General features: G+C 31.3%; 4 protein-coding genes across 9 annotated transcripts; 2 read left to right on the top strand and 2 right to left on the bottom strand.

Moving 5' to 3' along the window:
• Positions 1-63: 63 nt before the first annotated feature.
• LOC113850034 lies at positions 64-4,740 on the bottom strand. 2 transcript variants are annotated; one of them, XM_027480344.1, is made up of 3 exons: positions 3,581-4,740; positions 573-1,109; positions 64-424 (listed from the first exon to the last, which is right to left on the bottom strand). In XM_027480344.1, the coding sequence occupies exons 1-3, from the start codon at positions 4,409-4,411 to the stop codon at positions 323-325; spliced, it is 1,470 nt and encodes a 489-aa protein (XP_027336145.1). In that variant the 5' UTR covers positions 4,412-4,740; the 3' UTR covers positions 64-322. The 2 variants fall into 2 exon arrangements, with proteins under 2 accessions (XP_027336145.1, XP_027336146.1); XM_027480345.1 differs by having other exon boundaries at positions 233-427.
• Positions 4,741-9,920: 5,180 nt separating this feature from the next.
• On the top strand, positions 9,921-15,489 carry LOC113848976 (mechanosensitive ion channel protein 1, mitochondrial). 3 transcript variants are annotated; one of them, XM_027478449.1, is made up of 7 exons: positions 9,921-10,003; positions 10,180-11,094; positions 11,185-11,462; positions 12,439-12,539; positions 13,041-13,148; positions 14,108-14,329; positions 15,173-15,489. In XM_027478449.1, exons 2-7 carry the CDS (start codon positions 10,274-10,276, stop codon positions 15,284-15,286), a joined length of 1,644 nt encoding a protein of 547 aa, XP_027334250.1. In that variant the 5' UTR covers positions 9,921-10,003; positions 10,180-10,273; the 3' UTR covers positions 15,287-15,489. The 3 variants fall into 3 exon arrangements, with proteins under 3 accessions (XP_027334250.1, XP_027334252.1, XP_027334251.1); XM_027478451.1 differs by having other exon boundaries at positions 9,940-10,003; positions 14,168-14,329; positions 15,173-15,425; XM_027478450.1 differs by lacking the exon at positions 9,921-10,003 and having other exon boundaries at positions 10,041-11,094; positions 15,173-15,425.
• A 984-nt stretch (positions 15,490-16,473) lies between these two features.
• LOC113851097 (putative UDP-rhamnose:rhamnosyltransferase 1) lies at positions 16,474-17,862 on the bottom strand. Its single transcript, XM_027481582.1, has one exon. The coding sequence runs from the start codon at positions 17,860-17,862 to the stop codon at positions 16,474-16,476; it is 1,389 nt and encodes a 462-aa protein (XP_027337383.1).
• A 2,449-nt stretch (positions 17,863-20,311) lies between these two features.
• LOC113848974 (N6-adenosine-methyltransferase MT-A70-like) lies at positions 20,312-27,419 on the top strand. 3 transcript variants are annotated; one of them, XM_027478446.1, is made up of 8 exons: positions 20,312-20,546; positions 21,075-22,235; positions 22,359-22,457; positions 22,640-22,723; positions 22,825-23,174; positions 23,977-24,193; positions 26,355-26,434; positions 26,712-27,289. In XM_027478446.1, the coding sequence occupies exons 2-8, from the start codon at positions 21,084-21,086 to the stop codon at positions 26,992-26,994; spliced, it is 2,265 nt and encodes a 754-aa protein (XP_027334247.1). In that variant the 5' UTR covers positions 20,312-20,546; positions 21,075-21,083; the 3' UTR covers positions 26,995-27,289. The 3 variants fall into 3 exon arrangements, with proteins under 3 accessions (XP_027334247.1, XP_027334248.1, XP_027334249.1); XM_027478447.1 differs by having other exon boundaries at positions 20,344-20,442; positions 26,712-27,419; XM_027478448.1 differs by having other exon boundaries at positions 20,349-20,546; positions 26,355-26,451; positions 26,712-27,222.
• Positions 27,420-27,785: the final 366 nt, after the last annotated feature.

Genomic DNA, 27,785 nt, shown 5'->3' with positions numbered 1-27,785 from the left:
TGCACATCCACCTTTCATTGTTAGCCCATCTATGATTATCATTATGAAACTTAACTCCTCTAAAATAAGTGATAAGATTTAGAAGGTAATAAAGTGCTAAATCTTGTGACTAATCTGACCTTGTGACAAGCATCTCTCATCCTAAACTTTAGGTTAAAAATAATACAAGTTTTAAGGAAAATGGAAAATCTAATTTAGACTTCTAGCACTCATTTGTCTACACTGGCCGCCAATAAATTCCAAAAGTGAATCATTTCATAAAGGGGAAGAAAATACATATAGCAAACAATTGATTGAGAATTATCAATTGTAGGGCTTCTAACTACAATTCAACAACTTCATCTTCCCTGCATTCCCCCACATCAATCACTAGAGTTCCTTTCTTCTTAGAACTTTGAACCCTGCAGCAATTTCTTCTAGGAGCCTGCTCAAAACAACAAAACCAAATCAACCCATATCAGTAACTATTGTTGAGTGTCATTCAATTCAATGTCACATATATATGTGTGTGTGTGTGTGTTGTGTTCATATTAAACACAAGAACCATTTGAATTAGACAAGTTTGGAATTACCTTGTCCCACAATTGCGGGTCAGGCTTCTTGTAAACCTCTACTACTTTGATTTGGGTCGGATCCTCCATTTTCCACTTGCAATCCGGGTTCGGGTTTACCCGAACATACTGACTAGTAGTGTCATTAGCACCCTTGTGCATGGCATTTGACAAGTAATAAACAAACGGTTTCTGACAAACATGGCGGCTGACGGGCCGGGTGTTGAACGGATAAGCGGTGTAATCGGCTCGCTTGTACCAGTTAAGGAAGGTCCTCGCCGGCATTTCCATCTCCCGGGCAGAGAAAATGCCCCGGAAAATTTGAACCGCATACCCCCATGAAACGGATATGGTCCAGGTCCGGGTTTTGTCATAGCAAATGGATTGCTGCACAAGCCCAGCCGGGTCCAGCTTCATGGGCCCCTTGAGCCGCTTGAGGGCTTGGACCCGGCTCACATTTGGAAATATGGGCTCTACCACGTCCAGGTGATGGAGTGATACCAATGGTGTAATGGGATGGGCCGCTAGCAGCCCAAAGAGATTGCCGTACACATCAAACTATTCAACACAAAACACGATAGAAATTATGAGAACAAACACAAATCAGAAAAATTATACACCAATCTTATGTCAAATTATGCGAGTAATAATACTATAAACAAATGGAATATGCGAAATTTGGATGCTATACTAGTTTTCTTACATAGCTTCACCCATCTCAACTTGAATTAATCAAACTCCAAAGTGTCCATTTAGTTTAAAGAGAAATAGAATTGATTTTGACTTGTTAAATGTAATTGAGATGCGTGTATTCAAACCACATTCATTGGAGTGTGTTTTTTTCTTATTGGAAAGTGCAAGAATCAATCTTTCAACTATAAAACAAACAAGGATGCGTCTATTTCACTTATAAGAATCTATTGTCACTCCTATTTAAATAACTTTTCCTATACGTAAGAAAAAAAGAGAAAAACACATGCTCATAGCATACAACTACACAACTTTTAATGTCAATGCCTACAATTAAATAGAAAAATTCTTAAAAATGAGAATCCATAAATGTTAATGTTTAATGAGCAATAAATTAAAAAAAAAAAAAGAGAAAATGAAGAGAGCTTTATAGAGCAAGTAATCTAACGTGGGTGAAGTGGGAAGTGGGAAGGGTCTTATCTTTGAGACGGTGGAGAAGAGTTTGCGAATCATAGAGAAGATTGTGGCATACACCTTTATGGTGGGGACTGCGACGTGTCTCATAGTGTGTCTAAGTCTTCATTATATTAAATTTTATGTCTCCTAATAATATAAGTGGGCTCCTTTCAACTGCACCAAAATTACAATTCTGTGACACGTGGATGCTTTGCACCATTAGATATTCCCCCCACAAACCATGGCCAATGCATGAGAGAAAATTTAAAAGTCAAAATTAAAACCTGCGGGTGTAACAGGAAATGAAGCAGAAACCAACAACTTATAAATTTAAAAAATGTTTTATTATGGAAAAAAATTTATGACTTTAGTTTCTATCCTTTTTTCTCATTGTTTTTCTAGAACATGTGAATAGAAAAATAATATATATATATATATATATATATATATTATGTTAAAGTTTAATTATTCAAATTATTCTTTTTGGCACGAAATAATAATAATTTTAAAATTAACCTTTTGAATCGGTGGAACCGCGGATGAGGTGCCCAGCACTTTGATGGTTTAGGTTTGACAAAGAAAGTCGACAACGGGAGACCACTTTATTTCGAAGAGAATAAATTTTCGATTTAATTAAACAATTTTTTATTTCAAAATTAATAAATAATTATTATTTGTTAAAGTCAATAAATTAAATTTTATATTTTTTAAAAAAGTTATTAATTAAATTTGCCCACTTTTCTGTCAGTTGCGGCTTTAAAATTCAGCTGTATTTGGTAAATAGTAATAAATAAGGTGTTATGCACCAAAAGACAAAATGATTTTAAAATGATCTAAAGAAAAATGTTTGATTTAATGTTCTGGCATCTACTGGTTGTGTCGTTTTTGTTGTAATTTTTTATTATCATCACAGTCACTAACTTGCTATAGTAGGCAATAAATTATCATTTACCTCTAAAGATTTCTCCACGTCATTGAGATTATCTTAGGAAAGTTCATTCGCTTAGTATATAAAATTCTTTAAAAATGGACAGAGTAACAGATAATACTTTGCTAGTTTCGAACGCCAACCACATAAACAAAGAAAAATGAATTAATAAAATGTTAAATAGTATCTTCTCAGTTTATATATATATAAACCTACATATTTAATGTATCTGCATATAATTTTCTTAATATAATCATGCTATATAAATAATTTCACACACAAAAAACATCCTTTCACAATGGCTAAGGTTCTCTCTTCTATTAGACCATCCTTTTAGCCCTTCACAGCTGAATTGCTAAAACATGCATAATAATCATGTATTTATTTAACCTTCTCATTATCATTATGTTAAAATTAAACTAAACCCAATAAATTTTCTCTAATTCTAATTAGGACTTGTTTATCCTATGCTTACAAAGATTAAATCACATTAATTATGCATTTTTAATCAATAAAAAAATAAATTACTCACTTTTTTTCTGTTTTATTTATTATTTTTTTCATTTTCAATAGTATCACTCTTTTTAATTGATTAAAAACTCGTAACTAATATGCCTTTGCCCAGCTACTTTCACAGGATATAGAGAAATCGAATTAATTATCTAATATGTTTTAAATCCATTCGCCTCCAACCCTCATCAATTCACCTTTTCCACCTCTTCTAATAATTAAATTTCTCCATTATACCAATCATATATAAGTTGACCAAGCCTGTGAAGTCACACAGACACACAAAATTAATTTCTTTGTATTTCCCTTTCTGTCTATTTTCACACTTTCCCCTTCTCTTTCGCATTTTTCCTTCTTTTTCCCAAGAACCAAACAAAAATAATGTAACAAACAATACAAATTAAAAAAGTCACACAGAAAATTCCAGAGACTAGAAAGTACTGACCTGATGGAACCCTCTCTCCTTGGTGAGTGGAACCCCAAGTTCAGCCATACAAGCTTGAATCCTATCATCAGAACCATACAATCCAGGGTACCTCTGAATGCACCTATCTTGCATTTTTTCCAATGCCACAGCCAAAGGGTAACTAATGGCAAATCCACCGCCTCCATAAGCCATATTATAAGAAAAATAAATATTTTGCAAGTGGCTCTCTGAAGAGCTCCCAATGTAATAAAACTGATTGTGATCATATTTTTGCAAAACTTTAACCAAATTTTCAGTGACAAAAACTGTGTCATCATCCCCCATCACAAACCATCTCAGATCTTTCATCCCAAGCCTAAGTGTTTCTGACACTATGCGTGAGATCCTAATAGCTGATCTATGCCCCTTTGGGTTCTTATACTTGAACTTCGAAGTGTCCTCAGAGATCCTCAATGGGGGCAAGGAACTTTCATCTCCATGTTCAGTTTTCACCTTCTGTTCAAGCCACACCACTCCACGCATCTCTTTAGGTCTCCACCAAAGCTTGATGTACTCTTTCCTATGCTTCCATAGCTTAGCCGAGGCTCCTATGCCAAACACTATGTGGGAAATGTTGGTTTCTTCAAAGGGTTTTAAGGGTGCGGATTCTTCTTCAGATGGGGTATCAGATACATGAGTAATAGGAATGTGAGGGTTTTGATCACAATCATATGAATGGCTAACGAATCTTAAGGAATAGAAGAGGTAGGAGATGGAGATTAAGAGAAAAAAGAAAGCCATTAACTTTGAAAAGCTCCATGAAGAGTAAAGATGATCTGGGTCTTTGAAATTGATCTTCATGGTAGACATGGAGTCAAGTGTTTATGTGTATTTGTCTCTACACAAAAAGATGAACCACAAAAGACGAATCAAAACCCAAAGGTTTCATCATAACTAGCTCAACCAGGATTTACGAGAACCCCATTAGAGAGAAGGAAGAGAGAGTAGAGAGAGAAGGAAAAGAGTAGATTTGGTAAAGTTTGAAGCTTTGCAAACACCCACCGAAAAGGGTGGCTGATTATGGGACACAAACAAGACCCTCTTTGAACTAAACAACAACAAATCTTAAATTGAACAGAACACAAACGTATGCCGTTCAATTATATGCTACTGTTAAAGGCAAAACTCTTGTCGTTGAGTCCTTTTGATTTATACTAAAACAGAATTAAATACATTTTATATCTAATTAAATACTTTGACTATTTTTTTAGTTCATTTTACTTCCTGAGTAGCGGTGGACACGTGTCTACGCGCAAAATCACTAACACGCTATTAAGGATAAACTAAGAAAAAAACACGGAAAAATGAATATTTATTGTTTTTCTTCATTCTATCTATCTGTAACAGAAATAATGAGAATCTCAACACTAATCACAATATAAACACGTAAAGTTTATGCCAAAACATGTAACCAAAGTAACGCTCTTGCTGCTGTTATGAGAAACATATATGGAAAATGTTTTCACAACTGATAACAATTAAAGATGCATTTATCTGTAATTGAATAACTGTGCAAACATAATTGCATTGGATCAAATATCGAATCTACCACAACAATTAACAAAAAAAAACTAATATGATAATGATAATTCTTTTATATTTAGTGATATTCCCTCCTTTTTAAATTAAATGTCATTTTAGTAAAATCATTATTTTATAAGATTTTGTTAACTAATTTAAAAATGTCAAAATAGAAAATTTTATTAAATAAACATGATAAAAGTGTATTTATTATACTTTTTGATAAAAAATATTTTTATTCTCTTAATTTTTTATATTAAGTGACGGTTTTAAATTTTTACTGAGACATTAATTTCTTTTATATTCTATCCTGAATGAATAGTAAATATAATTATTCTAAATGCTCTGTAAACTGGTTTTTTAACAAACAAGGAAATAAACAATAAAGATAACTTAGTAAAATCATTCTACTAATTAAGATACTCATTGTTTATCCTGTTTTTATGCCAAAAAAATTATACGTCAGTCAATTTAAAATAGAAGAAATAATTTCTAGCATTTATTCATGTGGAATTAAATCTATAATTTATTAATAGAAAAAAAATATTATAATTTATTATAACTAATATTTTTTTTTGTATTGCATAGACAATATTAAATTTAATTATTTTTTAAAATATATAATTAAAAACGTAGTATGCAACTATTTTTAAAATTCATAAATTGAAAAATTAATAAATATTATACTTGTTAATAATAAGTATTCTATTATATTAAAAACATAAAACACAATAAAAAATTTAAATAAATATAAATTTTAAAAATAATATCGTAAAAAAAATACTTGACACAATAAAAAAATATTAAAAAATTATTTTTATTTTTAACCACTTTTTAAAAACATTTTCTAAAAATATTCTCATTCAATAATTAAAGCTCAATAAAATTTAATAATTTTTTTCAAGTTATTAATAAAACTTCTCATTCATTTCTTTCTTTAACATGACATTATTTATTTTAATAAAAAATTTCTTTTAACGTTTTACTTATTACACTGTTTATATTATTTATTTTCTTTTGACTTAATAATTCACCTTTAAAAGGATTACAATAGTTATATATATACACACATACACATATATATATATATAAAACCATAACTATGAATGTACTTTTATAATAAATTTAATAAGATAACTTAATATCTTTTAACTAAAGATTAACTTTTCAAATATTAATTAACTGTGCCATATTTGGGTTGCTTATAAGCTTCTTTTTGTCAAACGAAATTTATATTGAATTATATGATAAAAAATTAATTTTTTAGTCAATATTAGTCATTATTTTGTATTATTTTCCTTTTTTAAAAATAAATCATTATATTTTTATTAATATTTTTTATCTATGAAAAAATTTAAGTGTAATAAATGAAACATTTAAATTGATTGAATAGTCCAAAAGTAAAAAGAAAAGTATTTATTAAGAAAATTAAAAATTTACTAAATATTTTTAATAGATTAATTGAATTTTTAATTCTAATTGTTTTCTATTTAAAATAAATAAATAAAAACAGAGGTGGGAGATTTTTTTTCACCTCCAAATATCAATAAACAGGAAGACATTTAAGAAATGTTTAACATATAAATAAATTATTTGCATCTAAATGAAGATTTTTTTTATATACATAGTTAATTTCATATATATATAATTGAAAATCTCTTGCTATAACCGTTACCTGATATTTAGGAATTATAGTTTTAAATTTTGTAATATATCTTTACCTCTCTCACTTGTTACATGTTTGCTGACTGTAATTTTTTTTTTCACTCTCTACGGTTACTTTGTATAACTGTTCTAAAATCCAAAGGGCATCACTTCATAATAAATAATTATATATATTAAAAAATGTTTCCCTATATTAGTCACGTTATAATTTTTATTTTTCTATAAAATAATATATTGTTTCATGTATTTTTTTAAGAACTTTTTTGTATTCCATTAATTTATGTCTTTGTTGACTTTTTTATATATTAAATAATATATTTGTTTTATTTCAAATAGTTGTTTTCCTCCTAAAAAAAACAATAAAAATACGATTTTTAATTAAAATTTCATAAACATCATAAAAAAACTAATTATATTTTTTTTTCTAAATTTAAGAGCTCAATTATTATTTTAAATTTACATCTTTTCCGTTGATACCCTTGTTGATTTTTTATATTTTAAATTAAAAAATATATTTTGAGTATTGCTATATTTTCTTAATATTTTTTCTTCTATTTTATAAAATAAGTATTAAATAAAAATATTCATTTATTATTGTGTTGAAAACATATTTTAATTTAGTAATTGGGAAATTTTGTTGGAATAAAAGAATAGGAAAATTTATTTTTATTTTCTTATTTACTTAATCATAATTAATTTTAAATGAATACAAATTAAATGCAAGTTATTGTTTAAAATTAGAAAAGAATTGATATTTTATTTATAGATTTATCTTAAATAAATATAAATAAATCATATTGTTAAAATACTGATAAAATATTATTTCTATGTTAATTATGCTATAACTTAATATTCTCTTGTAAGTTTTAACACATAGAATGCTTAAATAATATTTACGTAATTTATTTATAAAAATGATATTAGCTTAAAATGTACCAAAATTTGTGTGTGTTTGTGTAATATATGCGTAACAAGTTCCAAAAACAAAAGTTCAAAATTATATTAAATATTACCTGGAGAGTTATATTATAATTTCCCCGAGAGAGATATATTGATAAAATGACTTAATAAAAAGATTACGGTTAAAAAAAATCTTAAAAATATTAATTAAGACCAAAATTTTCAACGTGTGTTTAAAAATATATAATAAAATTTTATTAAAATAACAAAATATTACGTAATTCAATGTAGATAGATATACAGTGAAGATTTGAAAGCGTTGTTACTGAGGCGTTAATATGTTTACTTGCTTTGAGTTTTCATTATGGGAAGTGAACTGAAAAGCAAGTTGTCTTCTGTGGTGGAAGTCAAATAGTAAGAATCAATGCTTCTAAGACTTTAATATATAAAACTAGCGGCGTTTGGATACATTTAATTCTTCTTTGTGACTTTGTAGTTGGTTGTCTCCCACAAAGGCCATTTTTAATTTTCATTTGTTGAATTGATATTGAAAAAGTATATAATATTTAATCTCATGAGCCACTCCACTTCCAAGGTTAGTGGATGTGTGAATGTGAATTAGTTCCAACTATAGAATTGTAAGATCATTATGTAGTTGGTGTCCCAATTTTTTAATGTAAGACCACCTTTTATTCAAAACATTCATATTTTATAAATAATCTAACTTGGAGAAAATGGTTTCCTCTAGCATCGATTTTGGCCACTACCTCAGCACACTCATTTGCAATTCTGGTTCTGGGAACATAACAAAACACAATCTCTCAACATTTTCATGTAAGTTTAAATAAAACGTGGGTTGAAGAGCCTCAACAATATTTAATACAGGCTCAATTTAGATAAACTTATAGAAAAAAATAGTATAAAATAAATAAAAAATTTATTTTATTAAAAATAATTTATTTCTTACAATTTTAAGAAATTAAATAAAAAACTTATAAAAAACAAAAAATGATAAGTCATTTTTAATTTTAAAAAATTATTAATTTTTATACTATTTTTTTGTCCTCTAAAAAAGTTTAGAAAAATTCAAAATTTATTAATGATTTTTCACGATGAACTGTATCCTTGATAAGTTTATTAAACTCATATGTCTGGCCAAGTTTTAATACTAATTTTTATGTATGAATTTTTGAAATAAATTTTCAATCTTAATTAAAAAAACACTAAAAATACACAAATAACATTACATTTATTTTCAAAAATTATTAAGTAAGATATCATTATTCCTCCTCCTCTACTTCGAAAGTCACAATTTTTTCTCTCTTGTTTTACATTACACATAAATGAAGATATAAAATTAAATGTATAATTAAATAGTAATCTAACGTGAAAGAAGAAAAAAAAGAATTTATATCCTATCATATAGATTGTACATTGAAATTATAGGCATTTTTACTTAAATAATATTTTTTAAAAACAATTTCTTAAAATAAAGTTTTTTTAAAATTAATTTTTTGTCTGTTATTTTTTTTAACTTAGAAGCACTACCGCCCATGTATAGATGATAATAAATTTTTATTATTATTTTAATATACTATCACTCTAATATGTTTAATACTGTACTAAAAATTGACACGTGTTGAGATCAAATGAATATCGGACTAAATGAAACGATAACAAAATTTTATTATTATTTTAATATACTATCGTCGTATAACATCCGATACTTATAATTTTTTTATTTAGTCTGATATTTATCTGATCTCGACACGTATCAATTTTTAGTGTAATAGCGGACATATTAAAGCGATAATATATTAAAATATTAATAAAAATTTATTATCATTCATGCATATGTGATAGTGCTGCTGAGTTAGCAAAAAAAAAATATTAGACAAGGAATTAGTTTTAAAAAAATATTATTTAAATAAAAATGCCGAAATTATATGGTATAATATAGTTTTTAATGGTTTTAATGTTTTAATTGCCTTGATTCTTGTTTAAGTGATGCGATAGGGTTTGAACTGATTTTGTTTTGCTTAAATATTATTTTAAGATTAAAATTAAAATTATAAATTTAAAGTTAGAATTTTCTAATGTTTGTCTAGTTTAAAAATAAATAAAATTGATTTTGATGAAATTAATTTTAAATTATATATGCATAAATTAATCAAAAACCTATATTTTTATTACTGTATTAATGTATGGGGGTGTTTTCTTACTTGGCAAGGATAAACTCAACACTTGATCTTCATTTTCTCAATGTTTCCGATTCTGTTTGGTTTCTTAGAAGACTCGATTCTATACGAAAAGAAAGTAAGACCTTATTACCCTCTCTGCCACACTATTACAAACACGCGATGCTTATTGCTTAGGGTTTACCAATTGATTCGATTATTCTGAATTTTTTCAATAAATCTTAATTTAATCTAAGTGTGTTGGGGGTGATGTGATTGCATTGTGGTTAATGGATATTGCTCTGGAATTTGCAGATTGAAGCGTTATTGAACTTGATTGAAAATTTATCAAACAATGTCGTTGCTGTTTTCTGTCGAATGCTGAGTTTGTAGTGTGCTTAGCTTAACAATGGCTGCTGTTAGGTCTTCATCTGTTAGATGGATAGGAAGTTCAATCAAGGGTTCTTTCAATTTAGAATTACTTCATCAATTCCGCTATCATCATAGTGTGGTTATGAATTTTGCAAGAATTGCAAGGTTGCCAAGTGGTTCACTGGGCCTTCCTTATTCCAAAGGAGGGTTACAGGCAGCTCAAGCTTTTGCTAAGAATGGGTTTAGTAATTTGGCTTCTGAATCCCTTGTAAGTAGTCACTGCTTTGGTACTAGAGACAGTGGCTCATTGAATCCTAGATTCTCTGGCTTTTGTTTTAGGACTACCCTTCCTTTTGCTTCTTGCATGACCCACTTGTTGAATCATCGTATGTATTCATCTTCTTTGGGTGGCAAAGGAAGTAGGGATGGTGGCACAGAAGTTCCTGCTGGTTCTGATGCAAGTGATATGAATGCCAGTGGTGATTCGATTGTTGCGGGTGATTTGGCTGAGAGGGTTAAGGATGCTTGGAAGAGTGTGGTAGAGGCAGCATCAAATGCTGGGCAAAAGGTCAAAGAAACTTCCGATGATCTCACTCCGTATGCTCAACAATTGCTTGATTCACACCCATATCTTAACAAGGTGGTTATTCCAGTTGGTGGTACTTTAACTGCTACTCTAATAGCTTGGTTCTTGATGCCTAAGATTTTAAGGAAATTTCACAAATATGCAATGCAAGGTCCCATCTCTCTATTTCCTGGAAGTATGTCTGGGGAGCCAGTTCCTTATGAGAAAAGCTTTTGGGGTGCTATGGAAGATCCAGTGCGTTATTTAGTCACCTTCATGGCATTCTCACAAATGTTAGTGTGTTATATACACTTGTTCATTTTCTAATATGTTATTCTTTTTACAATTTGTGTGGTTATATGACATCTGACTTTGATTTCCAGTGGTGTAATGGTAGCTCCAACAACTATAACCTCAGAGTATCTTGCACCTGTTTGGAGGGGTGCAGTGATACTTTCATTTGTATGGTTTTTGCATAGATGGAAAGCAAATGTTTTTGCACGGACATTGTCCAGTCAAAGTTTACTTGGACTTGATAGAGAGAAATTACTTGCTCTAGACAAAATCTCATCTATTGGTCTATTTGTGATTGGTATAATGGCTTTGGCTGAGGCTTGTGGTGTGGCCGTGCAATCTATTGTGACTGTCGGTGGTATAGGAGGTTAGTATTAAAAATAATTTAATCTACTCAGTATAATTTTACAGTCTTAAAATTTTTTGCATCTCTCCTTTTCCTATCTATCCTCGGTTTTCTATCATGGGGACGGAGGCAGGAAAATTCATGTTGAGAGTGTAGGTTTTGGGAAAGAAAAGTTTGTTATGGTATATCAATCTTTTTGAAAGTTGACATCATCAGCTCTGTAGAAAATTAGAAATCAATATATTATTCTCTGGTGTTGCCAGCGCCATTTTTCTTACAGAAAAGGGCTCAAATTTGACAAAATAAGTTAAAGTGGTTTATAATCCCTTGATTTGTACTGTTTTTGCAAATTTTATCTGTATACCTACTGAAGGGATTGGTTGGGACATATTGCATAAGTTGGTTCATACAAAAAGTTGTATAACGAGCAGGTGCAAATGCCTCAATCTCTAAAGAGATAGGCAGTTCTAGGGATTTGGCTTGCCTAAAGTGAGGTGAGGGCACTTAAGAGGATAAAGTGCACAAATACTCATTTATAGGAAAATCAATCGTTGAGATTGCAACTAGAAAATTTGTTATACATGTGCTAGATATCAACTGTTGAATTTTTAAGTAACTATTGTTACTTGTAAGTGCACTTCATCCTCTAAAGTGAAGTCCCTCATTTTAGAGGAGCCAGATCCTAGTTCTAGAGCTGTAAAAATGTATGGTGTCAATAATAAGGAAAAAAAAAAAAAGAATAAAATACTTGCACACATGCACGCACAGGCATGTTTTCTTATGTTCCATTTACCAAAATTATCAGCTATCCAGAATTTCTACCTTTCGATCCAGCTTAAGAGTCTTATACTAAAACATGTCAAGATCTTTATTCATTTAATTAGTTTTTTATTAGTTTGCTTCCCATTCATTAACAGTTTCACTTATTCATTTTTTTTATTTTTATTTTTTCTACTGATAAAACAAGGTGTTTCATGGTTCTGTCTTTCTTATGCAGGAGTGGCTACTGCTTTTGCTGCCAAGGACATTCTTGGCAATGTGTTCAGTGGTTTATCTATGCAGTTTTCAAAGCCCTTTTCAATTGGAGATACAATAAAAGTATGTTGATTTTGTAGGTACACATTAATGCTTGATCATGTTTTAGTTTTTACGGTAAAAGTTATTTTCTGAACCATGGTTTCACTATCTGTTTCACCCTTGAATGCCCTCTTTGCAGTTATATTTTTCAGCTGAGGAATGACTATTATTATTTTTACTACTTATACATTAGGTGATTATAATATTATAGTCATTCATTACAGGTGCTTTTTTGTAGTAGTCCAATATGTATTGCTTATATAGATGTTGTTTGTACATCAGGGGTTAAAATTAGTGTTAGAACATTGGAGCCGAAGTAAAAATAAAATTTGGTGTGGATTTTTGAGAAAATATATAATGAAATTTGGAGGTCTTGACTTATTTATCATGAAATTTTTGGTGAAATGCAAAGAGAATTTCAAAGATTTGGAAATTGTGAAAGGTTCCATGCTTCAGTGTAGGCCTGCCCCTGGTTATGTCCAATATATCTTAAATGTGTCAGAGAAATTGTATAAAGTGCAGGCTGGCTCGATAGAGGGTCAAGTGGTGGAAATGGGTCTTACTACCACATCATTGCTGAGTTCGGAGAAGTTCCCAGTCATTGTGCCAAACACATTTTTTTCTAGCCAGGTGCACCCGCTTCCCCCTTTTCAGTGTTTCTTAACAGATTAGTGGAGCCTACTTTATTGTTTCTTTCTCTGAATGCATCTATGCAGTGACTTCAAGAGAGCCAAATCTGTTCTGAATTACACGTTACTAATCAATCATGTTGATCTTTTGGCCCTCCTACATGCTAAGATATACAACTTATTGGAAAATGCTTGCTACGTAGCTGTATCTCATATAGTTAAATCTATTTTTAAACCAAGAATATTCTCATTTCTCATATGATTCATCAAGTTATAGTTCTTCTGTTCGACTTTCCAAGCAGTAGTTTGAGCTGGCTTCTTGTTGCCTCAATTTATATGTAAATCTGTTGTCTACCATCCTTTTAGGCAGATTACAGTGATCTTTCAGCTGCATGGTATTTCTTAGATTATGATTTGTTTGCGATGGAAAAGATAAAAATGAATACATCAGGGGAGAAGCAAGATCTGGCATGTGCATGTGTTTTGAACCATATGTGTTTTTTTCTTATCATGAACAATAAGGGGTGCAGATGCAAAACAATTTTTTCTTCTCTTGATCAAATAATTTGATAATGCATTGCTATCATACCATTTGCAGCTCCTTCATTGTCAGATTCTGTTTGATGTTATATTTAGAGCTTAGATTTGTCTAGCTATTCTTTCCATCAGATTTTATAGTGGCAAAAATTCTTATTAACTTACTTGATTGCACCTATATTTTTAATTTTTATAATTACCTAACATATGATTTTTGGGCTTGAATATGTGTTGGGAAACTTCTACAGAGGATGTAAATTTTGAAGGTCGTACCCACATTTACATGTCTGCACAGTGCACACACACAACTGATGCAAAAGCTCTTGCCATAATTCTATAATTGTGTTTCTTGCTTAAGCTTTTGATCTTGTGATTATGATCTGCTTTCTGCCCTACAGCCTTCTTTTCATGTTGACTTTGTAGGTTATAGTGAACAAGTCCCGTGCTGAATATCATGCCATTATTTCGAAAATTCCACTGCAAACTGAGGATTTAACTAAGATTCCCGAGATATCAAATGATGTTAAAAGCATGCTAAGATCAAATGCGAAGGTTTTCTTAGGAAAAGACGTTCCCTACTGTTTCTTGTCCCGTATAGAAAGTTCATATGCAGAATTGACTCTTGGATACAACCTTAAACACATGGTACCTTGCTCATCTGAATGCCTGAATTGATCCATATCATAGTTGTTTTGTAGTCATCCTTTCTGTTCATAAAATGCTTTTGGAATATTTATTCTTAAATATAAATTATAAGAAATTGATGTGCAAGGATTATGCAAAAGATATCTCAGTGCACCTAAATTTCAATCACTAAATACTTTGATGATATATTTATAACTAATAGAAAAATAGCATCATTCAGGTAAGGGTAATGGATGGCCAACTGGCCAAGGAGTCTCGTCATCTGATTTTCTGATAGGTTGTAAAAATAGAGAGAGGAGAATCTGTGAAATTGTGCAGCTGATGTTTTATTAGCTTGATATGAGACGAAGTGTACGGTAATTAGTTTCTGATTCCTGCTGGATTATTGATTACCAATTAATCCTTAATGCTGATTGGAAGTGAGGCAATTCCTCTTTAAATCACACTTGTGCGCACATGTGGAGTGTGGTGTGTGGACCAGAAAACTGAGGGAAGCTCAATTAAGGTTACACAGCTTTAGTAATGAACATTTCATAAATGTATCTAAAAAAAAAAACCATTTGTCTCGATTCTTGAATCATATTACCTAGGTGACTTTTTGTGCAAGGTTGCCATGTTGGCTTGGTAAGGTCCTTTTTGCGCCTAGCTGCACTCTTCAAGAAATGTAGTTGTTATATATACTGAGATTGGACTTCCAAGAGTCAAGACATTGCGGTTGAGACTATTGATTTGTTTCCTTATCTTTTAGTTCTTAATTTTTACAAGAAAGTTTTATTATTTCCCCGTATTTGGCTATACATCCTTTTAGCTCTCATGTTTTTCTCGTATGTCTCTTTCTTACAGCGCAGAGATGAGCAATACTCTGCCGAACAAGATATTCTTCTGCAGGCGGTTCAGATCATTAAGAATCACGGGGTTGCTCTTGGCAGCACATGGCAAGACATGTCTTCTAAATGACATGCTCCACACGATGACAATTTTGGAAGACGTGATTGCAAGACATGGTAAGCTTTAATTTTACTAATACAAGGCCTGCAGGTATATTAATTTGTCATTCGTTGGCACCAAAGCAGTTTTCTAGTACTTGTACCTGTGAATTTTGATGTAGTCAACAATATAAAAGGTTTTACATTATGAGTGAATTAAGTGGCATCATCCATTTATGAAGTCCCTTCTTTTTTATAAATAATAAAACTTAGTTACTATAATAATATGATATTCTCTCTCAAAAAGAAATTAGTTTAGTTGCGATGACTTGTTAATCCCCTGTTACAATTAAGGATATTTGAATCAAGTGAGTTTAGTAATCCTAAAGTTTAATCAAATCATTTTCTAAAGAATAATGCGATTTTAGGTTTCTTAGAGGATAGCAACTTTAAAGCAATAGCAAGTCTACTATAGGTATTTCTAATTACAATATACCTAAAAAGCGGATTTTTCAAAAGCAAATACAATAATTTCCAAGAATGTTGATTTTTTTTAAAAAAATAAATCATAAAAGCAATTTTTTCTTCAAAGCTTATTTAAACCAAGTGTAAATGTACTTGTTTATAAAATATCTTGTCACACTCAAACGTGTGTCAGGCTCAGTTTTAGTATTGGAGTGATACTTGGTGGTCAGGCTCAGAGAGATCAATTATTACCGCTTGATTTGGTAGGGAGTAAAGGAGGAAAATGAGGGGGATTTCGGTATGATATTACAATTTTTATTTCTATATTTGTGTTGAGACAAAAAAGTATTTGGATTATATCGGTATAGGTAGCAACTTTAATATTTGTATCTTCATTTGTTAGATACTTTTATATCCGTGCTTATCGAAAAAGAAAAAGGTGTTTATATATCCGCACGTAAATTCATTATCAGTATTTTAGTTAATATGAATATATTTTTCCATTATATGCTTATTTGATAAACTAATAAAATGTGAATATTATTATAATGCTAATATTAGTGATAAAAAATAATAAAATTCAAGAAAAATAAAATAAGGAGTTCAAACGAATTTTAATACTCACTGGGACCAAGTGACAATGAGTTAACATACACTTAAAATGAAAATAATAGATGAAAAGTTCCCCCTTACTAGCCATTTCACCAATACAATTTCATTCAAAATACCTTAGTAAACTCTTCAACTTCATATCTATTTCCAGATTTCATTCTTAAGAAACTGAGCAAATGCAGTTATGTAATGATCCTGGTGAAGCTTCATGTTTCCAATAACCGCAGCAGCTTCTCTTGTTTTAATTCTGAGCTTCTCTCCTTCGTCCATTATCATTGCTTCTCTAAGAGATGTGGCAATGTCATTTCTAGTGAACGAACCATCTTCATTTCTTTTAACTTCAATGGCTAGACCCTTTTCCACCAAAAACCTTGCATTAAGAGGTTGATCAAATATGAAGGGTAACACAACTAGACTATGACCAAACTGCAGGGTTTCAATGATAGAGCCCCAGCCAGAGTGAAACAAGGACCCACCAATAGATGGATGTGCTAATATTTCTTGTTGTGGTGCCCATCCCATACAAACAATTCCTCTTTCAGATGTCCTTTCTTTAAAACCAACAGGTAGAGCATCTTGATCATTACTTGCCCAACTTGGTTTACCCAGTGCCCATAAAAATGGCAATTCAGACTCCTCAAGTCCTAATGCTATCTCAAAAACTTGATCCTTGCTCAGCTTGCACTCACTGCCAAACCCCACAAATACAACTGATTTGGATGCTTGCTTATCAAGCCATTCAAATATCTTACTACAAGACCCATCAACAATTCCTCTCTCTAGCCTCTCTACAGGCAATAAACCTAAAGGAATCACAGGCTTCGTAACAAGTTTCTGCACTACCTTTAGATATTCTCCTTCAATCTCATAGCAAGTACGAAATAATACAGCTTTAGAGGCACCAAATACCTTGGCAAGCCTTCCAAGTTCACTTACCCCAGAAGCATTTACCTTGTTGGCACCAGCACTAAAAGCAATAGCCTCATTTCTCTTCAAAGCCACTGATGACGGAAATGTCACCCATTCTGGAGGTTCTATTAGGCTTTCTGGAGATAATGGAGTTTTTATTGTATCTGGTGGTCCAACTAATGCTAGTGTTGCTGCAGAGAAAACAGAATAAAATATTAGCTTTACCTGAAACTCTTGGGCAATCTCTACCATCCAATAGGGATAATAATCACAAATTATCCAATCGGGTGACTGATTGGCCACTAATTGCTTTACATCATGTTGCAACTGGTCATATGCCACCTTTAAGTATTGAATTTTTTCAAGTGGAATGTCCATGGTGGCCTCAGCACCTTCTGGTAATGGCTCTTTGTCTAATGATGGCAAAAGAAGTTGCACCAAATCAACCAAATGAGCTAAATTTGAAGGAACTTTGGGAAGCCTTTGAATGTTTTTGGGAGTTGATATGTAGGAGACACGAAGACCAACTTTGGCTAAGGCTATGGAAAGTTGGAAAAACGGCATTAAGTGACCAAAGGCACACCATGGAAGCATCACCACATGAATTTTATTCTCAGCCATTTCCTTGGTCTGCTGCATATGCTAGCACTTCGATTGCTTCAGTCTAAGTGTGTGGTCACATGTCCCAAATGCGTGTGCGTTTATAAAATTACTTTGAAAATGTTCTGCACAGTAAAGGAGAAAATATCAACATTATGTAGAAGTTTAAAACCGTACCAAGAAGTTTAAAAATTTAGCATTCCACAATAAGTGTCCAGCCAAAAAAAGGAGTTATAAATGATCTCAGTTTTCAAACTAAAGAAAACGATGTCGGTTCTATTTACATAAAAATATTTGAAGTTGAGTGTTTAAACATATGCTTACTACTAAACAAAATAATATAGTATATGAGAGAGACTTAATAAAGTACAAGCCCATCAAACAAATAATCTAGAACCTACAAGAAAATTAACAAACGCCTTCCTACAAAACCCAATAGTATAACAATTTTGTTATTTAAACCACAAAAAATTAACACTACATGATTATATATCATTATTTTTTATCTCTTCCGTTTTTTATACAAATATAAAAGAAATACTTAAAATGTTCCTTTTAGTAATACAATCAATATTTTCCGTAGTAAAAGCTCAACAACATGCAATATCAGCATCAACCTGTCCAATTTACCTGTGAAATTTTCTTTGCAACTTCACAACTCAGCTCTGAATTTCTTCTTTATTCTTTGTTACCTATCATATTTTTCATGCTATTTTATTCTACTTTTTTTTTAATGTTGATACTTGAAGTTCTCTCAATCTTTCTCAATTCTCTTTTCGCCTTCTTTAGAAATCTCCCTTATTTATAACAAATAAACTGATATGCATAAGAAGTTAAGAACAAAGGACTGATCCGAGTGGGCATGTGTGAGCGGCATGGGCTGAAGCAAAGAGTGTGTGAATGAGCTGTTAGAGTGAATACGGAAGGGGAGAAGGATGGAAGCACGGAACAAAGACAATTTTTATTGTTTCCTTTAATTTTGAAAGAAAGATATATATATATATATATATATATATATATATATATATATATATATATATATAAGGTGTTGAATATTTACCCATCTTAATAATTTTAAATTTATATTTTAAAAATATATTATCTATTAATAATATATTACTTAAAGTATTTAATTATTTTATTTTTTATTAAATTTTATAAAGGTAATTTATCTGATAACAACATTCTAACTAGCAGTTTGTTGGTTTATTAAAATACATTAACTTTATAAAATTTTATGAAATAAATTTTTTTAAAATATTTTTTTATATAAATTTATCCATTTTTAGTTCAATTTTTTGGAGTACTCTATTTTTAAATTTGTTATTGTTGGTTAATTTGCATTGTTCCACGGGTTTTGTTTTTTCATGGAACCAATTCTTGTATAACATGTAATTGCTTAAATTATTTGTCAAGTCACACAATTTTAATGGTTGTACTTCATATGAAACGGCTGCAAATTAATAAATGGAATTTTTTTTATTAAAAGTTAATAAGAATCAAATGTGAATAAATGTTTCAACTTCATTTGTTACATTATTCTAATAAATTTTTATGGTCTAATTTGAATACAATTTTTAATAAATATTTATAAAAGTAAATATAAAGTAATAAAATAAAATAATTTTTTCTATATATTAAAATTAACTTATATTTTTTAAATTTTCTAAAATTTAATTAGATATGATGTTTTTAACTTATTAAAAAAATTATTTGTTTTTATATTAATTTTTTAATAAAAATTATCTAAAAGTTTATCCAAATTGAGTTTACATATCAATTATAACTACTAATTATTTAATAAAAACATTTTAAAGGAATTCTTAAATGTTAATATTTTAAAATAAGAGCAGTTTTAAAAAGAAATTTTTCATATCAAGTAATTTATTATTATATATAATAGAATATATTAAATTTAAAAATTATTATATAATATAATTTTATTTATTTATTTAAAATTTTTAATTTAATAACATCTATGAAATGAACAACAAACTACTAATTTTTACATAAATAAATGTTCACTGTTATTTTCAATGTTAAGACTAAATAAATTATATTATTGTTACATATCCACATTATTAGGGTTAAATGATGCATTTTTAATTTAACAAATATAAAAATTTTATTTATAATATATTAGTTTAATCACAAATAAATAGAAGTAAAAGTATAAAATTAAATTAATATGATCATTAAAATATAAAGTAACCCATAAAAAGTTATTTTAACTCAACCTTTAAGTATGTAAAAATTATGTATGATAATCTTTTTATTAAAAATAATAAAATATTGCATAATTTATATTAATAACGTTGAATTATATAATTTTAAATAAAATTTTAATTTTTTAACATATTTTTATATACACACTAAAAAGTAATTTTTAATAAATTTATTATCGATTTCAGGTTTTTATTAAAAACTAGTCTTTTTTTTTTTGGGACTGTTTAATAAAATGAATATTATACTCCAGCCATTGTTTTCTTCTTCTTTTTCAGTATGACTGTTCCTACCTGCAACCCTTAAACCCCTTATTTCATCGTCTTTTCTTCGCCGTAGGAAAAACCCCAACTTCCGGCGAGTTTCACCCTTCAATAGGTCTGTACTCTATTTCGGAGATTTGGTATTTCGTCGTTTTTCAAGTTCTCCTATTCTGGGCTCTAGCTCTTCAAGAATTAGGGTTTTTCATTCCGTATTCTAAGGTAACTCTAATGCCACCAAAAAAATTTGTTTTCCTATAAATTTAAGTACTTTCAGTATCTGGGCCATCGACAATGTTATTATTTTTGGTTCGGTCCATCTTCTATTGCTTTGGATGTTTTATGAAGATGATATATAATTTTTTTAATCTCTGTTTTTAATTTTAATTGTTTTTATCTTTTTTCCTTTCTTGTTGATCAATCCTAGTTGTTAATCAGAATGTCTGAAATAATAAAATATGATGCACTATTGGCTACCAATTGTTGTTGTTGTTATTTTTATTATTATTGTGATTCAAACTTTTTTTTGGATGGTTCGTTCAATCTTCTATTCTATTAGTGTTGATGTTTTATGAAGATGATATATATATATATATATATATATATATTTTAATTAAGCCTTTTTTCCCCAGTTTTAATTATCAAACTGATTTCAAGATCTTCTTGTTTGTATTTCTTGCTTGTTGAACAATCCTAGTTGGTAATTAGAACGTGTGAAATAATAAAATGTGATGCATTACTGGGTTTTAGGAGGAACCTATGGAGACACAGTCAGATGGTAATGAAGATGCCATAGCTGCCATTAAAGATATGCGGCAACAGCTTGAGGCTCGCATAGAGTCCCAACACAAGGCTCACATGGAGATGCTTGCTTCTATACAAGCCATTATACCCAATCTTGTTTCGTCCCTTGACCTTTCTCTTAAGGTTGTCTCTTCTTTCAACGGTCGTCCTTTTGCTCCTACACCTTCTCTGCCTATGCCTGATCCTAAATTGAATCCCAAAAAACCCAAAATTGAAACCTGTGGTGATGGCTCTGTTGAGGCTGACTTGACAAGTCCTAAGAATCAAAAGCCGAAAACATCTATGGATACAAACCCAGTTTGTCTAGTAGAATCTGAAAGGGTTAGTCCATTGGCGGTGGTTCGATCACTGGTTGCTGTTTGTCTTTTAGGGCGAGTGCCCTTTTCTCCCATTGATTCTTCCACTGTGTCGAGGAAGTTAGAGAATGACCAGACGGTGACACCAGCAGAGAAGGCTGCGCTTCAGGAACTCGGAGGGGATTCAGGGGCAACACTTGCAGTGGAGATAGCTTTGAGGTCAATGGCAGATGATAATGGAGGTGTTGAAGTGGAGGAGTTTGTGGTGAGTGGGAAGGCAAGAATAATGGTTTTGAATATAGACAGAACTCGGCTTCTAAGAGAATTGCCAGAGAGTGCACAATATCAGCAACTCGAATCAAATTCTGGAGAGGGGTATGTGAATCAAAATCAAGGTCAGCAAATCACTGCCAGTGGTACTAATGTGAATGGTAGTTTGCTTGGGATGGGAAGACCAGTTATGAGGCCAATGTCTGACATGTGGATATCCCATGGGGACCCTCATATGTCAGGGTTGCAGCCAATGTTTTCAGGAGGGCCAAGGGGAGCACCCAGGGTAATGGGCATGATGGGGACACATAGAGGTATGGGTATTGCTTCCATGCATAGACTCCCTCTGGGGCCAAATGCACCAGCGAGTAGTCCCAATGCGATGCCACAGAAACCAAGAACTTTTGAGGATGATATGAAGGATCTTGAGGCATTGTTGAATAAGAAATCATTTAGGGAGATGCAAAAATCTAAAACTGGTGAGGAGCTTTTGGACCTAATTCACCGACCAACTGCAAGGGAGACTGCTGTAGCTGCTAAGGTTCAAATTCACTGCCAATTTTAATTGGGTCTACACTCAAATTTCCTTTGTGTTGGTCAGCTTTGAGTGCATTTTTGTGCAGTTTAATCTAATTCAGCTTGTTTATACCATTTGTTGTTTCAGTTCAAAACAAAAGGTGGTTCTCAGGTTAGGCAATACTGTGACTTACTGACAAAAGAGGATTGCCGACGTCAATCTGGTTCCTTTATAGCATGTGATAAGGTTAGTGACAGAGACAATATTTTACTGTTTTCCATCTCTTTGATTGCATTTCTAACTCTCACTATTGATTTAAGCTTGTATACTGATTGTGTGGTTTTCAATGAAATCTAACCATGGAAATTGGTATTTACATTTTTTATTAGCCTTTTCTTGATGTGCATTAATGATCCTTTCCTTGGCAGGTTCATTTTAGACGGATAATTGCTCCTCATACTGACATCAATTTGGGAGACTGTTCTTTTCTTGATACTTGCCGACACATGAAGGCATGATTTTTACCTCTGATTCAATTTATATTGAATTGATTTTCATTTTAGTAATGTCTATCATTAGTTTGAGTTGTGTTATGCTTTTTGTACTTTGATAGACATGCAAGTACGTTCACTATGAGTATGACCCTACACCTGATGTATCTCCGACAATGATGGGTGCTCCTCCACCTCCCAAACCACTAAAGCCTCAGCGTGCTGAATATTGTTCTGAAGTGGAACTTGGTGAACCACAATGGATCAACTGTGATATACGTAACTTTAGAATGGACATTTTAGGTCAATTTGGTGTAATAATGGCAGATCCACCATGGGACATTCACATGGAACTGCCTTATGGAACAATGGCTGATGATGAAATGCGCAGTCTTAATGTCCCTGCTTTGCAAACTGATGGGCTTATTTTTCTGTGGGTTACTGGACGTGCAATGGAACTTGGACGAGAATGGTATTGCATTTGTGTTTGTGTTGATAAAAAGATTTTATTATGATCAATTGCACACTATAGTGGTGTAGAGTGGAAGTACATTTGAATAGCAGTGTGTTTTTCAATAGCTACTGTAGCAGCTACAATTGTGGCCAAAATAATGGCTGTAGCAGTGCTATGTTGACATTAGAGTGGGGCCTGTTTGAAAAACCATTTAGCCCTCAAAGGGGGGATAGATTAGGTGCAGACTTTAGATTTCCCTAATATTTTTTAGCATTTAGAAGATCTCAAATTGGATGTAGTTTCTCATGCTTCTATCTACTCTTTGATACCCACACTATTTGACATCTCTGGCAGTATTTCTGGCAGCGCCCACCTGTCATTCTTTTCTCTACTTTGAACTATGAATTACCTCTGTTCTGAACTCTACCTCTTTTTTTTTTTTTTTTACTGTACAACACCCACCCTCACTTTTTATTGAATGTTTAAGATGTCTTATATTTGAAATATGAATATATCTTTGAATTTTGTTTGTTTTCTTGGCTTCTACTGTTACTTGTATGTTTTGGTTAAAACATATGAATTTTTATTATAAATTATGAATATATCATGAATCTTGAGTAGTTTTCTTTAACGTTTTAGGATTATATGTATCTAATATAAATTCTTTAACTTATATATAAAAAGGAAAAATAGTGGTCATCCCGCTATTCACTATTCTTCTATAGTGTTTTTAGGCTTTGATAACTGCTATTATTTGATTGTTGTATAAGGCTGCCTTTTGTTAATATTCTCAATTTGGCTTGCTTGATGCTCAATGCAGCTTAGAACTTTGGGGATATAAGCGTGTTGAGGAGATTATTTGGGTCAAAACAAATCAACTTCAGCGAATTATCAGAACTGGGCGTACAGGCCACTGGCTCAATCACAGTAAGGAACATTGTCTTGTTGGAATAAAGGGTAATCCTGAAGTGAACAGGAATATTGACACTGATGTTATTGTTGCTGAGGTCCGGGAAACAAGCCGCAAGCCAGATGAGGTTTGTATAATATTCACTTAAGTTTTGACAGTTAATTATGCCCCTTAATACTGACTCACTTTTCTGTGAAAGAGGTGGTCGACACTCAACAGTAATCATGGATGTTTCTATAGTTTTATGTTTTGAGGAATGTTATATTCACTGCTGTCAAGTTTCTTTTTATCCAAAAAATTTATATAATATTAGGAATTGTTTAGTTTCAGAAAACGTTTTCTATTTTCATTTTCCCTTTTAAAATTTAATTATAAAACTGCCTATGAGAAACATTGAAAATATTTTTTTGCTATTTACACTGTTTTCTGTTTTTTGTTTTCAAGGATTTTTATTTACATAGAAAATAATTTTTTCTTGATTTGGAAAAAAAATACAATCTTATACTAAGAGGTGTGTTATAGAAAACTTGAAAAAAAAAAGGAGTTTGTGTAAAATATGTGTTATACTAGACATTATGAAGGGATAACAAGTACTAAGAATTTTGAAAGGATATTTAAGAAGTTTTCTGTAGGGATTGGCTTACATCAAAGCTCAACTTTGTATTTACAAATGACATAAAAAAACCATCCCTAAATCATAGTAGTCAATAGCAGCTATAGCAGCCACTATCGCAGCGTAGCAGAGCAGCTCTTGCACCTTGCTGCTATTCCAAATGCATAGCATCATGGTTCAGTGTAACGGCTGGAGCAGCGTGAATTGCGGCCAAAATTGCAGAAACTTGTGGCTGTCATGGCCACTATTTGATGCACGATTGAAATGTCAAATTTATCCTTATTTTCTTAACATTAGAAGGCTTTAAAGGGGGTAATTTTGTAATTTTGCTCCACTTTCCATTGTCAATTTCTGCATGTTGTATCATTCAAACTTAGTACCCTGGAACCTAAGTGCTCCCATTCACCATCTTCAACAACTTCTACTTCGTCGAACAAGCTTCACTGTAGCTTACATCCTTTTCTAGCCAAGTTGCAGATATCTTCATCTCTGGCGACACCTACTCAATTTTTTACGTGAACCATTTGGGTTAGGGGCTACTTTCTAATCAAATTTTGACTCTCTTCACTATATCCAGCCAAGTTATAGTCATCTTTATTTATGATAAGACCCAAACATTTTCTGGCGAGACCACCGGCGTGTTTGGGGCTTTTACTAGTGAGACCACTCTGTTTTGTTCTATTTTCCTACTCTTATGTTCTGACTTTTGAGAACCCCCAAAATGATTGAAATTTGAAATCTTCAGCATACATATATGTAGCATAATCTATCTGGTGTATTTAAAGTTTTTACAATAACGGTCATCTTGCTATTTGCTATAACATTTTTGAGGTTGGCTGCTATCCAAGATTAACTATTATGCCCTAAATGTATGCTTTTTGTGGATGATATTAATTCTGGTTGAGGAATCAAAAGAAGAAATTAACTCTAAATTTGAGCTGTTGAAGATAAACTCAATGAAGTATATGCATTGCAATTTTAATAAGAAATAAGATGATGATTATAAGTTGGAATTTGAATGAGTTGTCATATCAGAAATGATAGAATGATAAATGACCACATACGAAAAAATATTAGAGTTAACACTTATTATAGAAAAGATGACATAAAAATAGAGTAAAGTGGTTTGGACATGTACAAAAAATGTCGCTAAAGGCACTAGTAAGGATCGAGGAGAGTATATGACTTTATTTTTAGTCTAATAAAAAAGAGGAGATGGAGACTTAAAGAACTTGAAAAGAAATTATTAAAAAGGATTTTATGATACATAGCATCTCAATAAATTTGGTTTTTGACTGAACTTGTTAGTCTCATATGATCATATAGTTGACTTCACTTAATAAGACAAGATTTGGTTATTGTTGTGTTACATTGTATTTTGTACAATTTTTTTAAAACAAAATCAAGATGAAAAGAAATTGACATTTTTTCAAGTAAAAGTAAAAATATAAAACGTTTTCTGAAATTAAACAAGTCATTTTTTTCTGCATTTCCTTTCCACATTCCTGATTACTAAGCGTTAACCATTCCGTCCTGTTCCAATCTCCTTTCCCTGTGGTAAGAGGAAATTGTTTAATTAAACCTAATTATAACGTTATTCTACTATTCCTGTTATTGAATTTAAACTATTCACATGCTTAACAATTTCAAAGTTGTCAATTTTTAATTTCTGCAGATGTACCCTATGCTGGAGAGGATAAGTCCGAGAACAAGAAAGCTGGAATTATTTGCTCGCATGCACAACACACATGCAGGGTAGGTTTTCATGACTGGTAATTTTTTTTCAAAATTTTCTTTCTTGGTATTGAGATTGAGTATAGTCTAAATATGAAATGGTTTTTGATGCTATGTAAGTGGAGTTCACATTATAATGTTCTATAAACTACATCCCTGTCACGTGGTTTTGATGTCTTGGATTTAGAGCCTAACCTATTAGAAGTTGTGGATTTAGGGTAAAAACTATATTTAGATAGAAATCATACAGTTTGTGGTGTTCTTTATTATTGATTGTGTTCTTTCATGGTTTCATCAGATGGATGTCTCTTGGTAATCAATTGCATGGTGTAAGGTTGGTTGATGAGGGGCTGCGGGCAAGGTTTAAGGCTGCTTATCCAGATGTCGAGGTGCAGCCACCATCGCCTCCCAGAGCTTCTGCTATGGAAGTAGACAGTAGTGTTGCTGCTCATACAAGGAGTCCATTTGCAGCCACAGAATCAAAGTCCACTGCAACACAATTTGCAGAGCCTGCAGCAGCTCCAGAAGCTTCCTATGTTTCAGAAGAGAAGTCAATGGCCATTGATGTAGACATTAGCTAGCTAAGTTTCCACCTATTCAATCATGATTGGTAGGAGCAATTCCTTGATAAAACTGAAAGGAAAATATCATTTTGACCTTTGTACCATTGTTAGTTTGTACCCTTCTCTCGCATTTCGTTTCATTTTTAAATGGTAAGAGTAACAAGGTTTTTGGGAAGAAATACTTTAGGTGAGGATGCTTCTGTAAATCAAATAATTGTGCAATAGTTATTATTAATGAGGAGTGTTGTAAAAGTCGCATTCCAGTTGTACTTGACTATTATATTCTCCTTTAATGTTTAGGCGTCAATTCTGTTAATTTGATGTGTAACTTGCAGTTTACTGATTGTGTAATCGCTGGAAAGTGTGATTAAGTTAAAGAATGTTGCTGAGACCCCTATTAGTTAGCGAATGCTTGGATAGAAGAGTAAAGCATGATTGAAATGTAATATGAAAATTTCTTATTTTTTATTACTTTTAACAATCAAATATAGAGATTGTTTGCTCAAATTAAAATAAACGGCATTTACTTTACCTCGGATTCGTACATACTCTTAATTTTGTAGCTATTATAGAAATCCTGAGAAATGTTTTACAGGAGAAATTTTTTGTGGTTAAGCACCGTATGGTCTAGCCACTCACGCGGTGACACGGTTTTTTTTTTTTTTTCATAAATTGTAAAAAGATGACACATAACATAATATAGGTGACTAAGATTACATATTTTTGAATTACTCAATAATCTTTCATTTTAGAGGAGATAGAAAATCATAGCAATTAAATAAACATTTATTATGTAATAATTAAACTCT

This window comes from Abrus precatorius, unplaced genomic scaffold (assembly GCF_003935025.1).
Source record: "Abrus precatorius isolate BTA unplaced genomic scaffold, Abrus_2018 Scaffold9, whole genome shotgun sequence".
Taxonomy (NCBI): domain Eukaryota; kingdom Viridiplantae; phylum Streptophyta; class Magnoliopsida; order Fabales; family Fabaceae; genus Abrus; species Abrus precatorius.
Note: the sequence above shows the minus strand (reverse complement) of the source record. Positions and strands in the feature narration are given on the sequence as shown.

Bases quoted from the DNA above. Each gene is read 5' to 3' on its own strand.
- LOC113851097 (XM_027481582.1), bottom strand. From the start codon at position 17,862: ATGGCTGAGAATAAAATTCATGTGGTGATGCTTCCATGGTGTGCCTTT.
- LOC113848976 (XM_027478449.1), top strand. From the start codon at position 10,274: ATGGCTGCTGTTAGGTCTTCATCTGTTAGATGGATAGGAAGTTCAATC. The intron at 11,463-12,438 runs GTTAGTATTAAA...TTTCTTATGCAG, and splicing joins GACTGTCGGTGGTATAGGAG to GAGTGGCTACTGCTTTTGCT. The intron at 14,330-15,172 runs GTACCTTGCTCA...TCTTTCTTACAG, and splicing joins GATACAACCTTAAACACATG to CGCAGAGATGAGCAATACTC.
- LOC113848974 (XM_027478447.1), top strand. From the start codon at position 21,084: ATGGAGACACAGTCAGATGGTAATGAAGATGCCATAGCTGCCATTAAA. The intron at 22,724-22,824 runs GCATGATTTTTA...GTACTTTGATAG, and splicing joins ATACTTGCCGACACATGAAG to ACATGCAAGTACGTTCACTA. The intron at 26,435-26,711 runs GTAGGTTTTCAT...TGGTTTCATCAG, and splicing joins ATGCACAACACACATGCAGG to ATGGATGTCTCTTGGTAATC.
- LOC113850034 (XM_027480345.1), bottom strand. From the start codon at position 4,411: ATGTCTACCATGAAGATCAATTTCAAAGACCCAGATCATCTTTACTCT. The intron at 1,110-3,580 runs GTCAGTACTTTC...TGTGTTGAATAG, and splicing joins AGGAGAGAGGGTTCCATCAG to TTTGATGTGTACGGCAATCT. The intron at 428-572 runs GTAATTCCAAAC...TGTTGTTTTGAG, and splicing joins ACCCGCAATTGTGGGACAAG to CAGGCTCCTAGAAGAAATTG.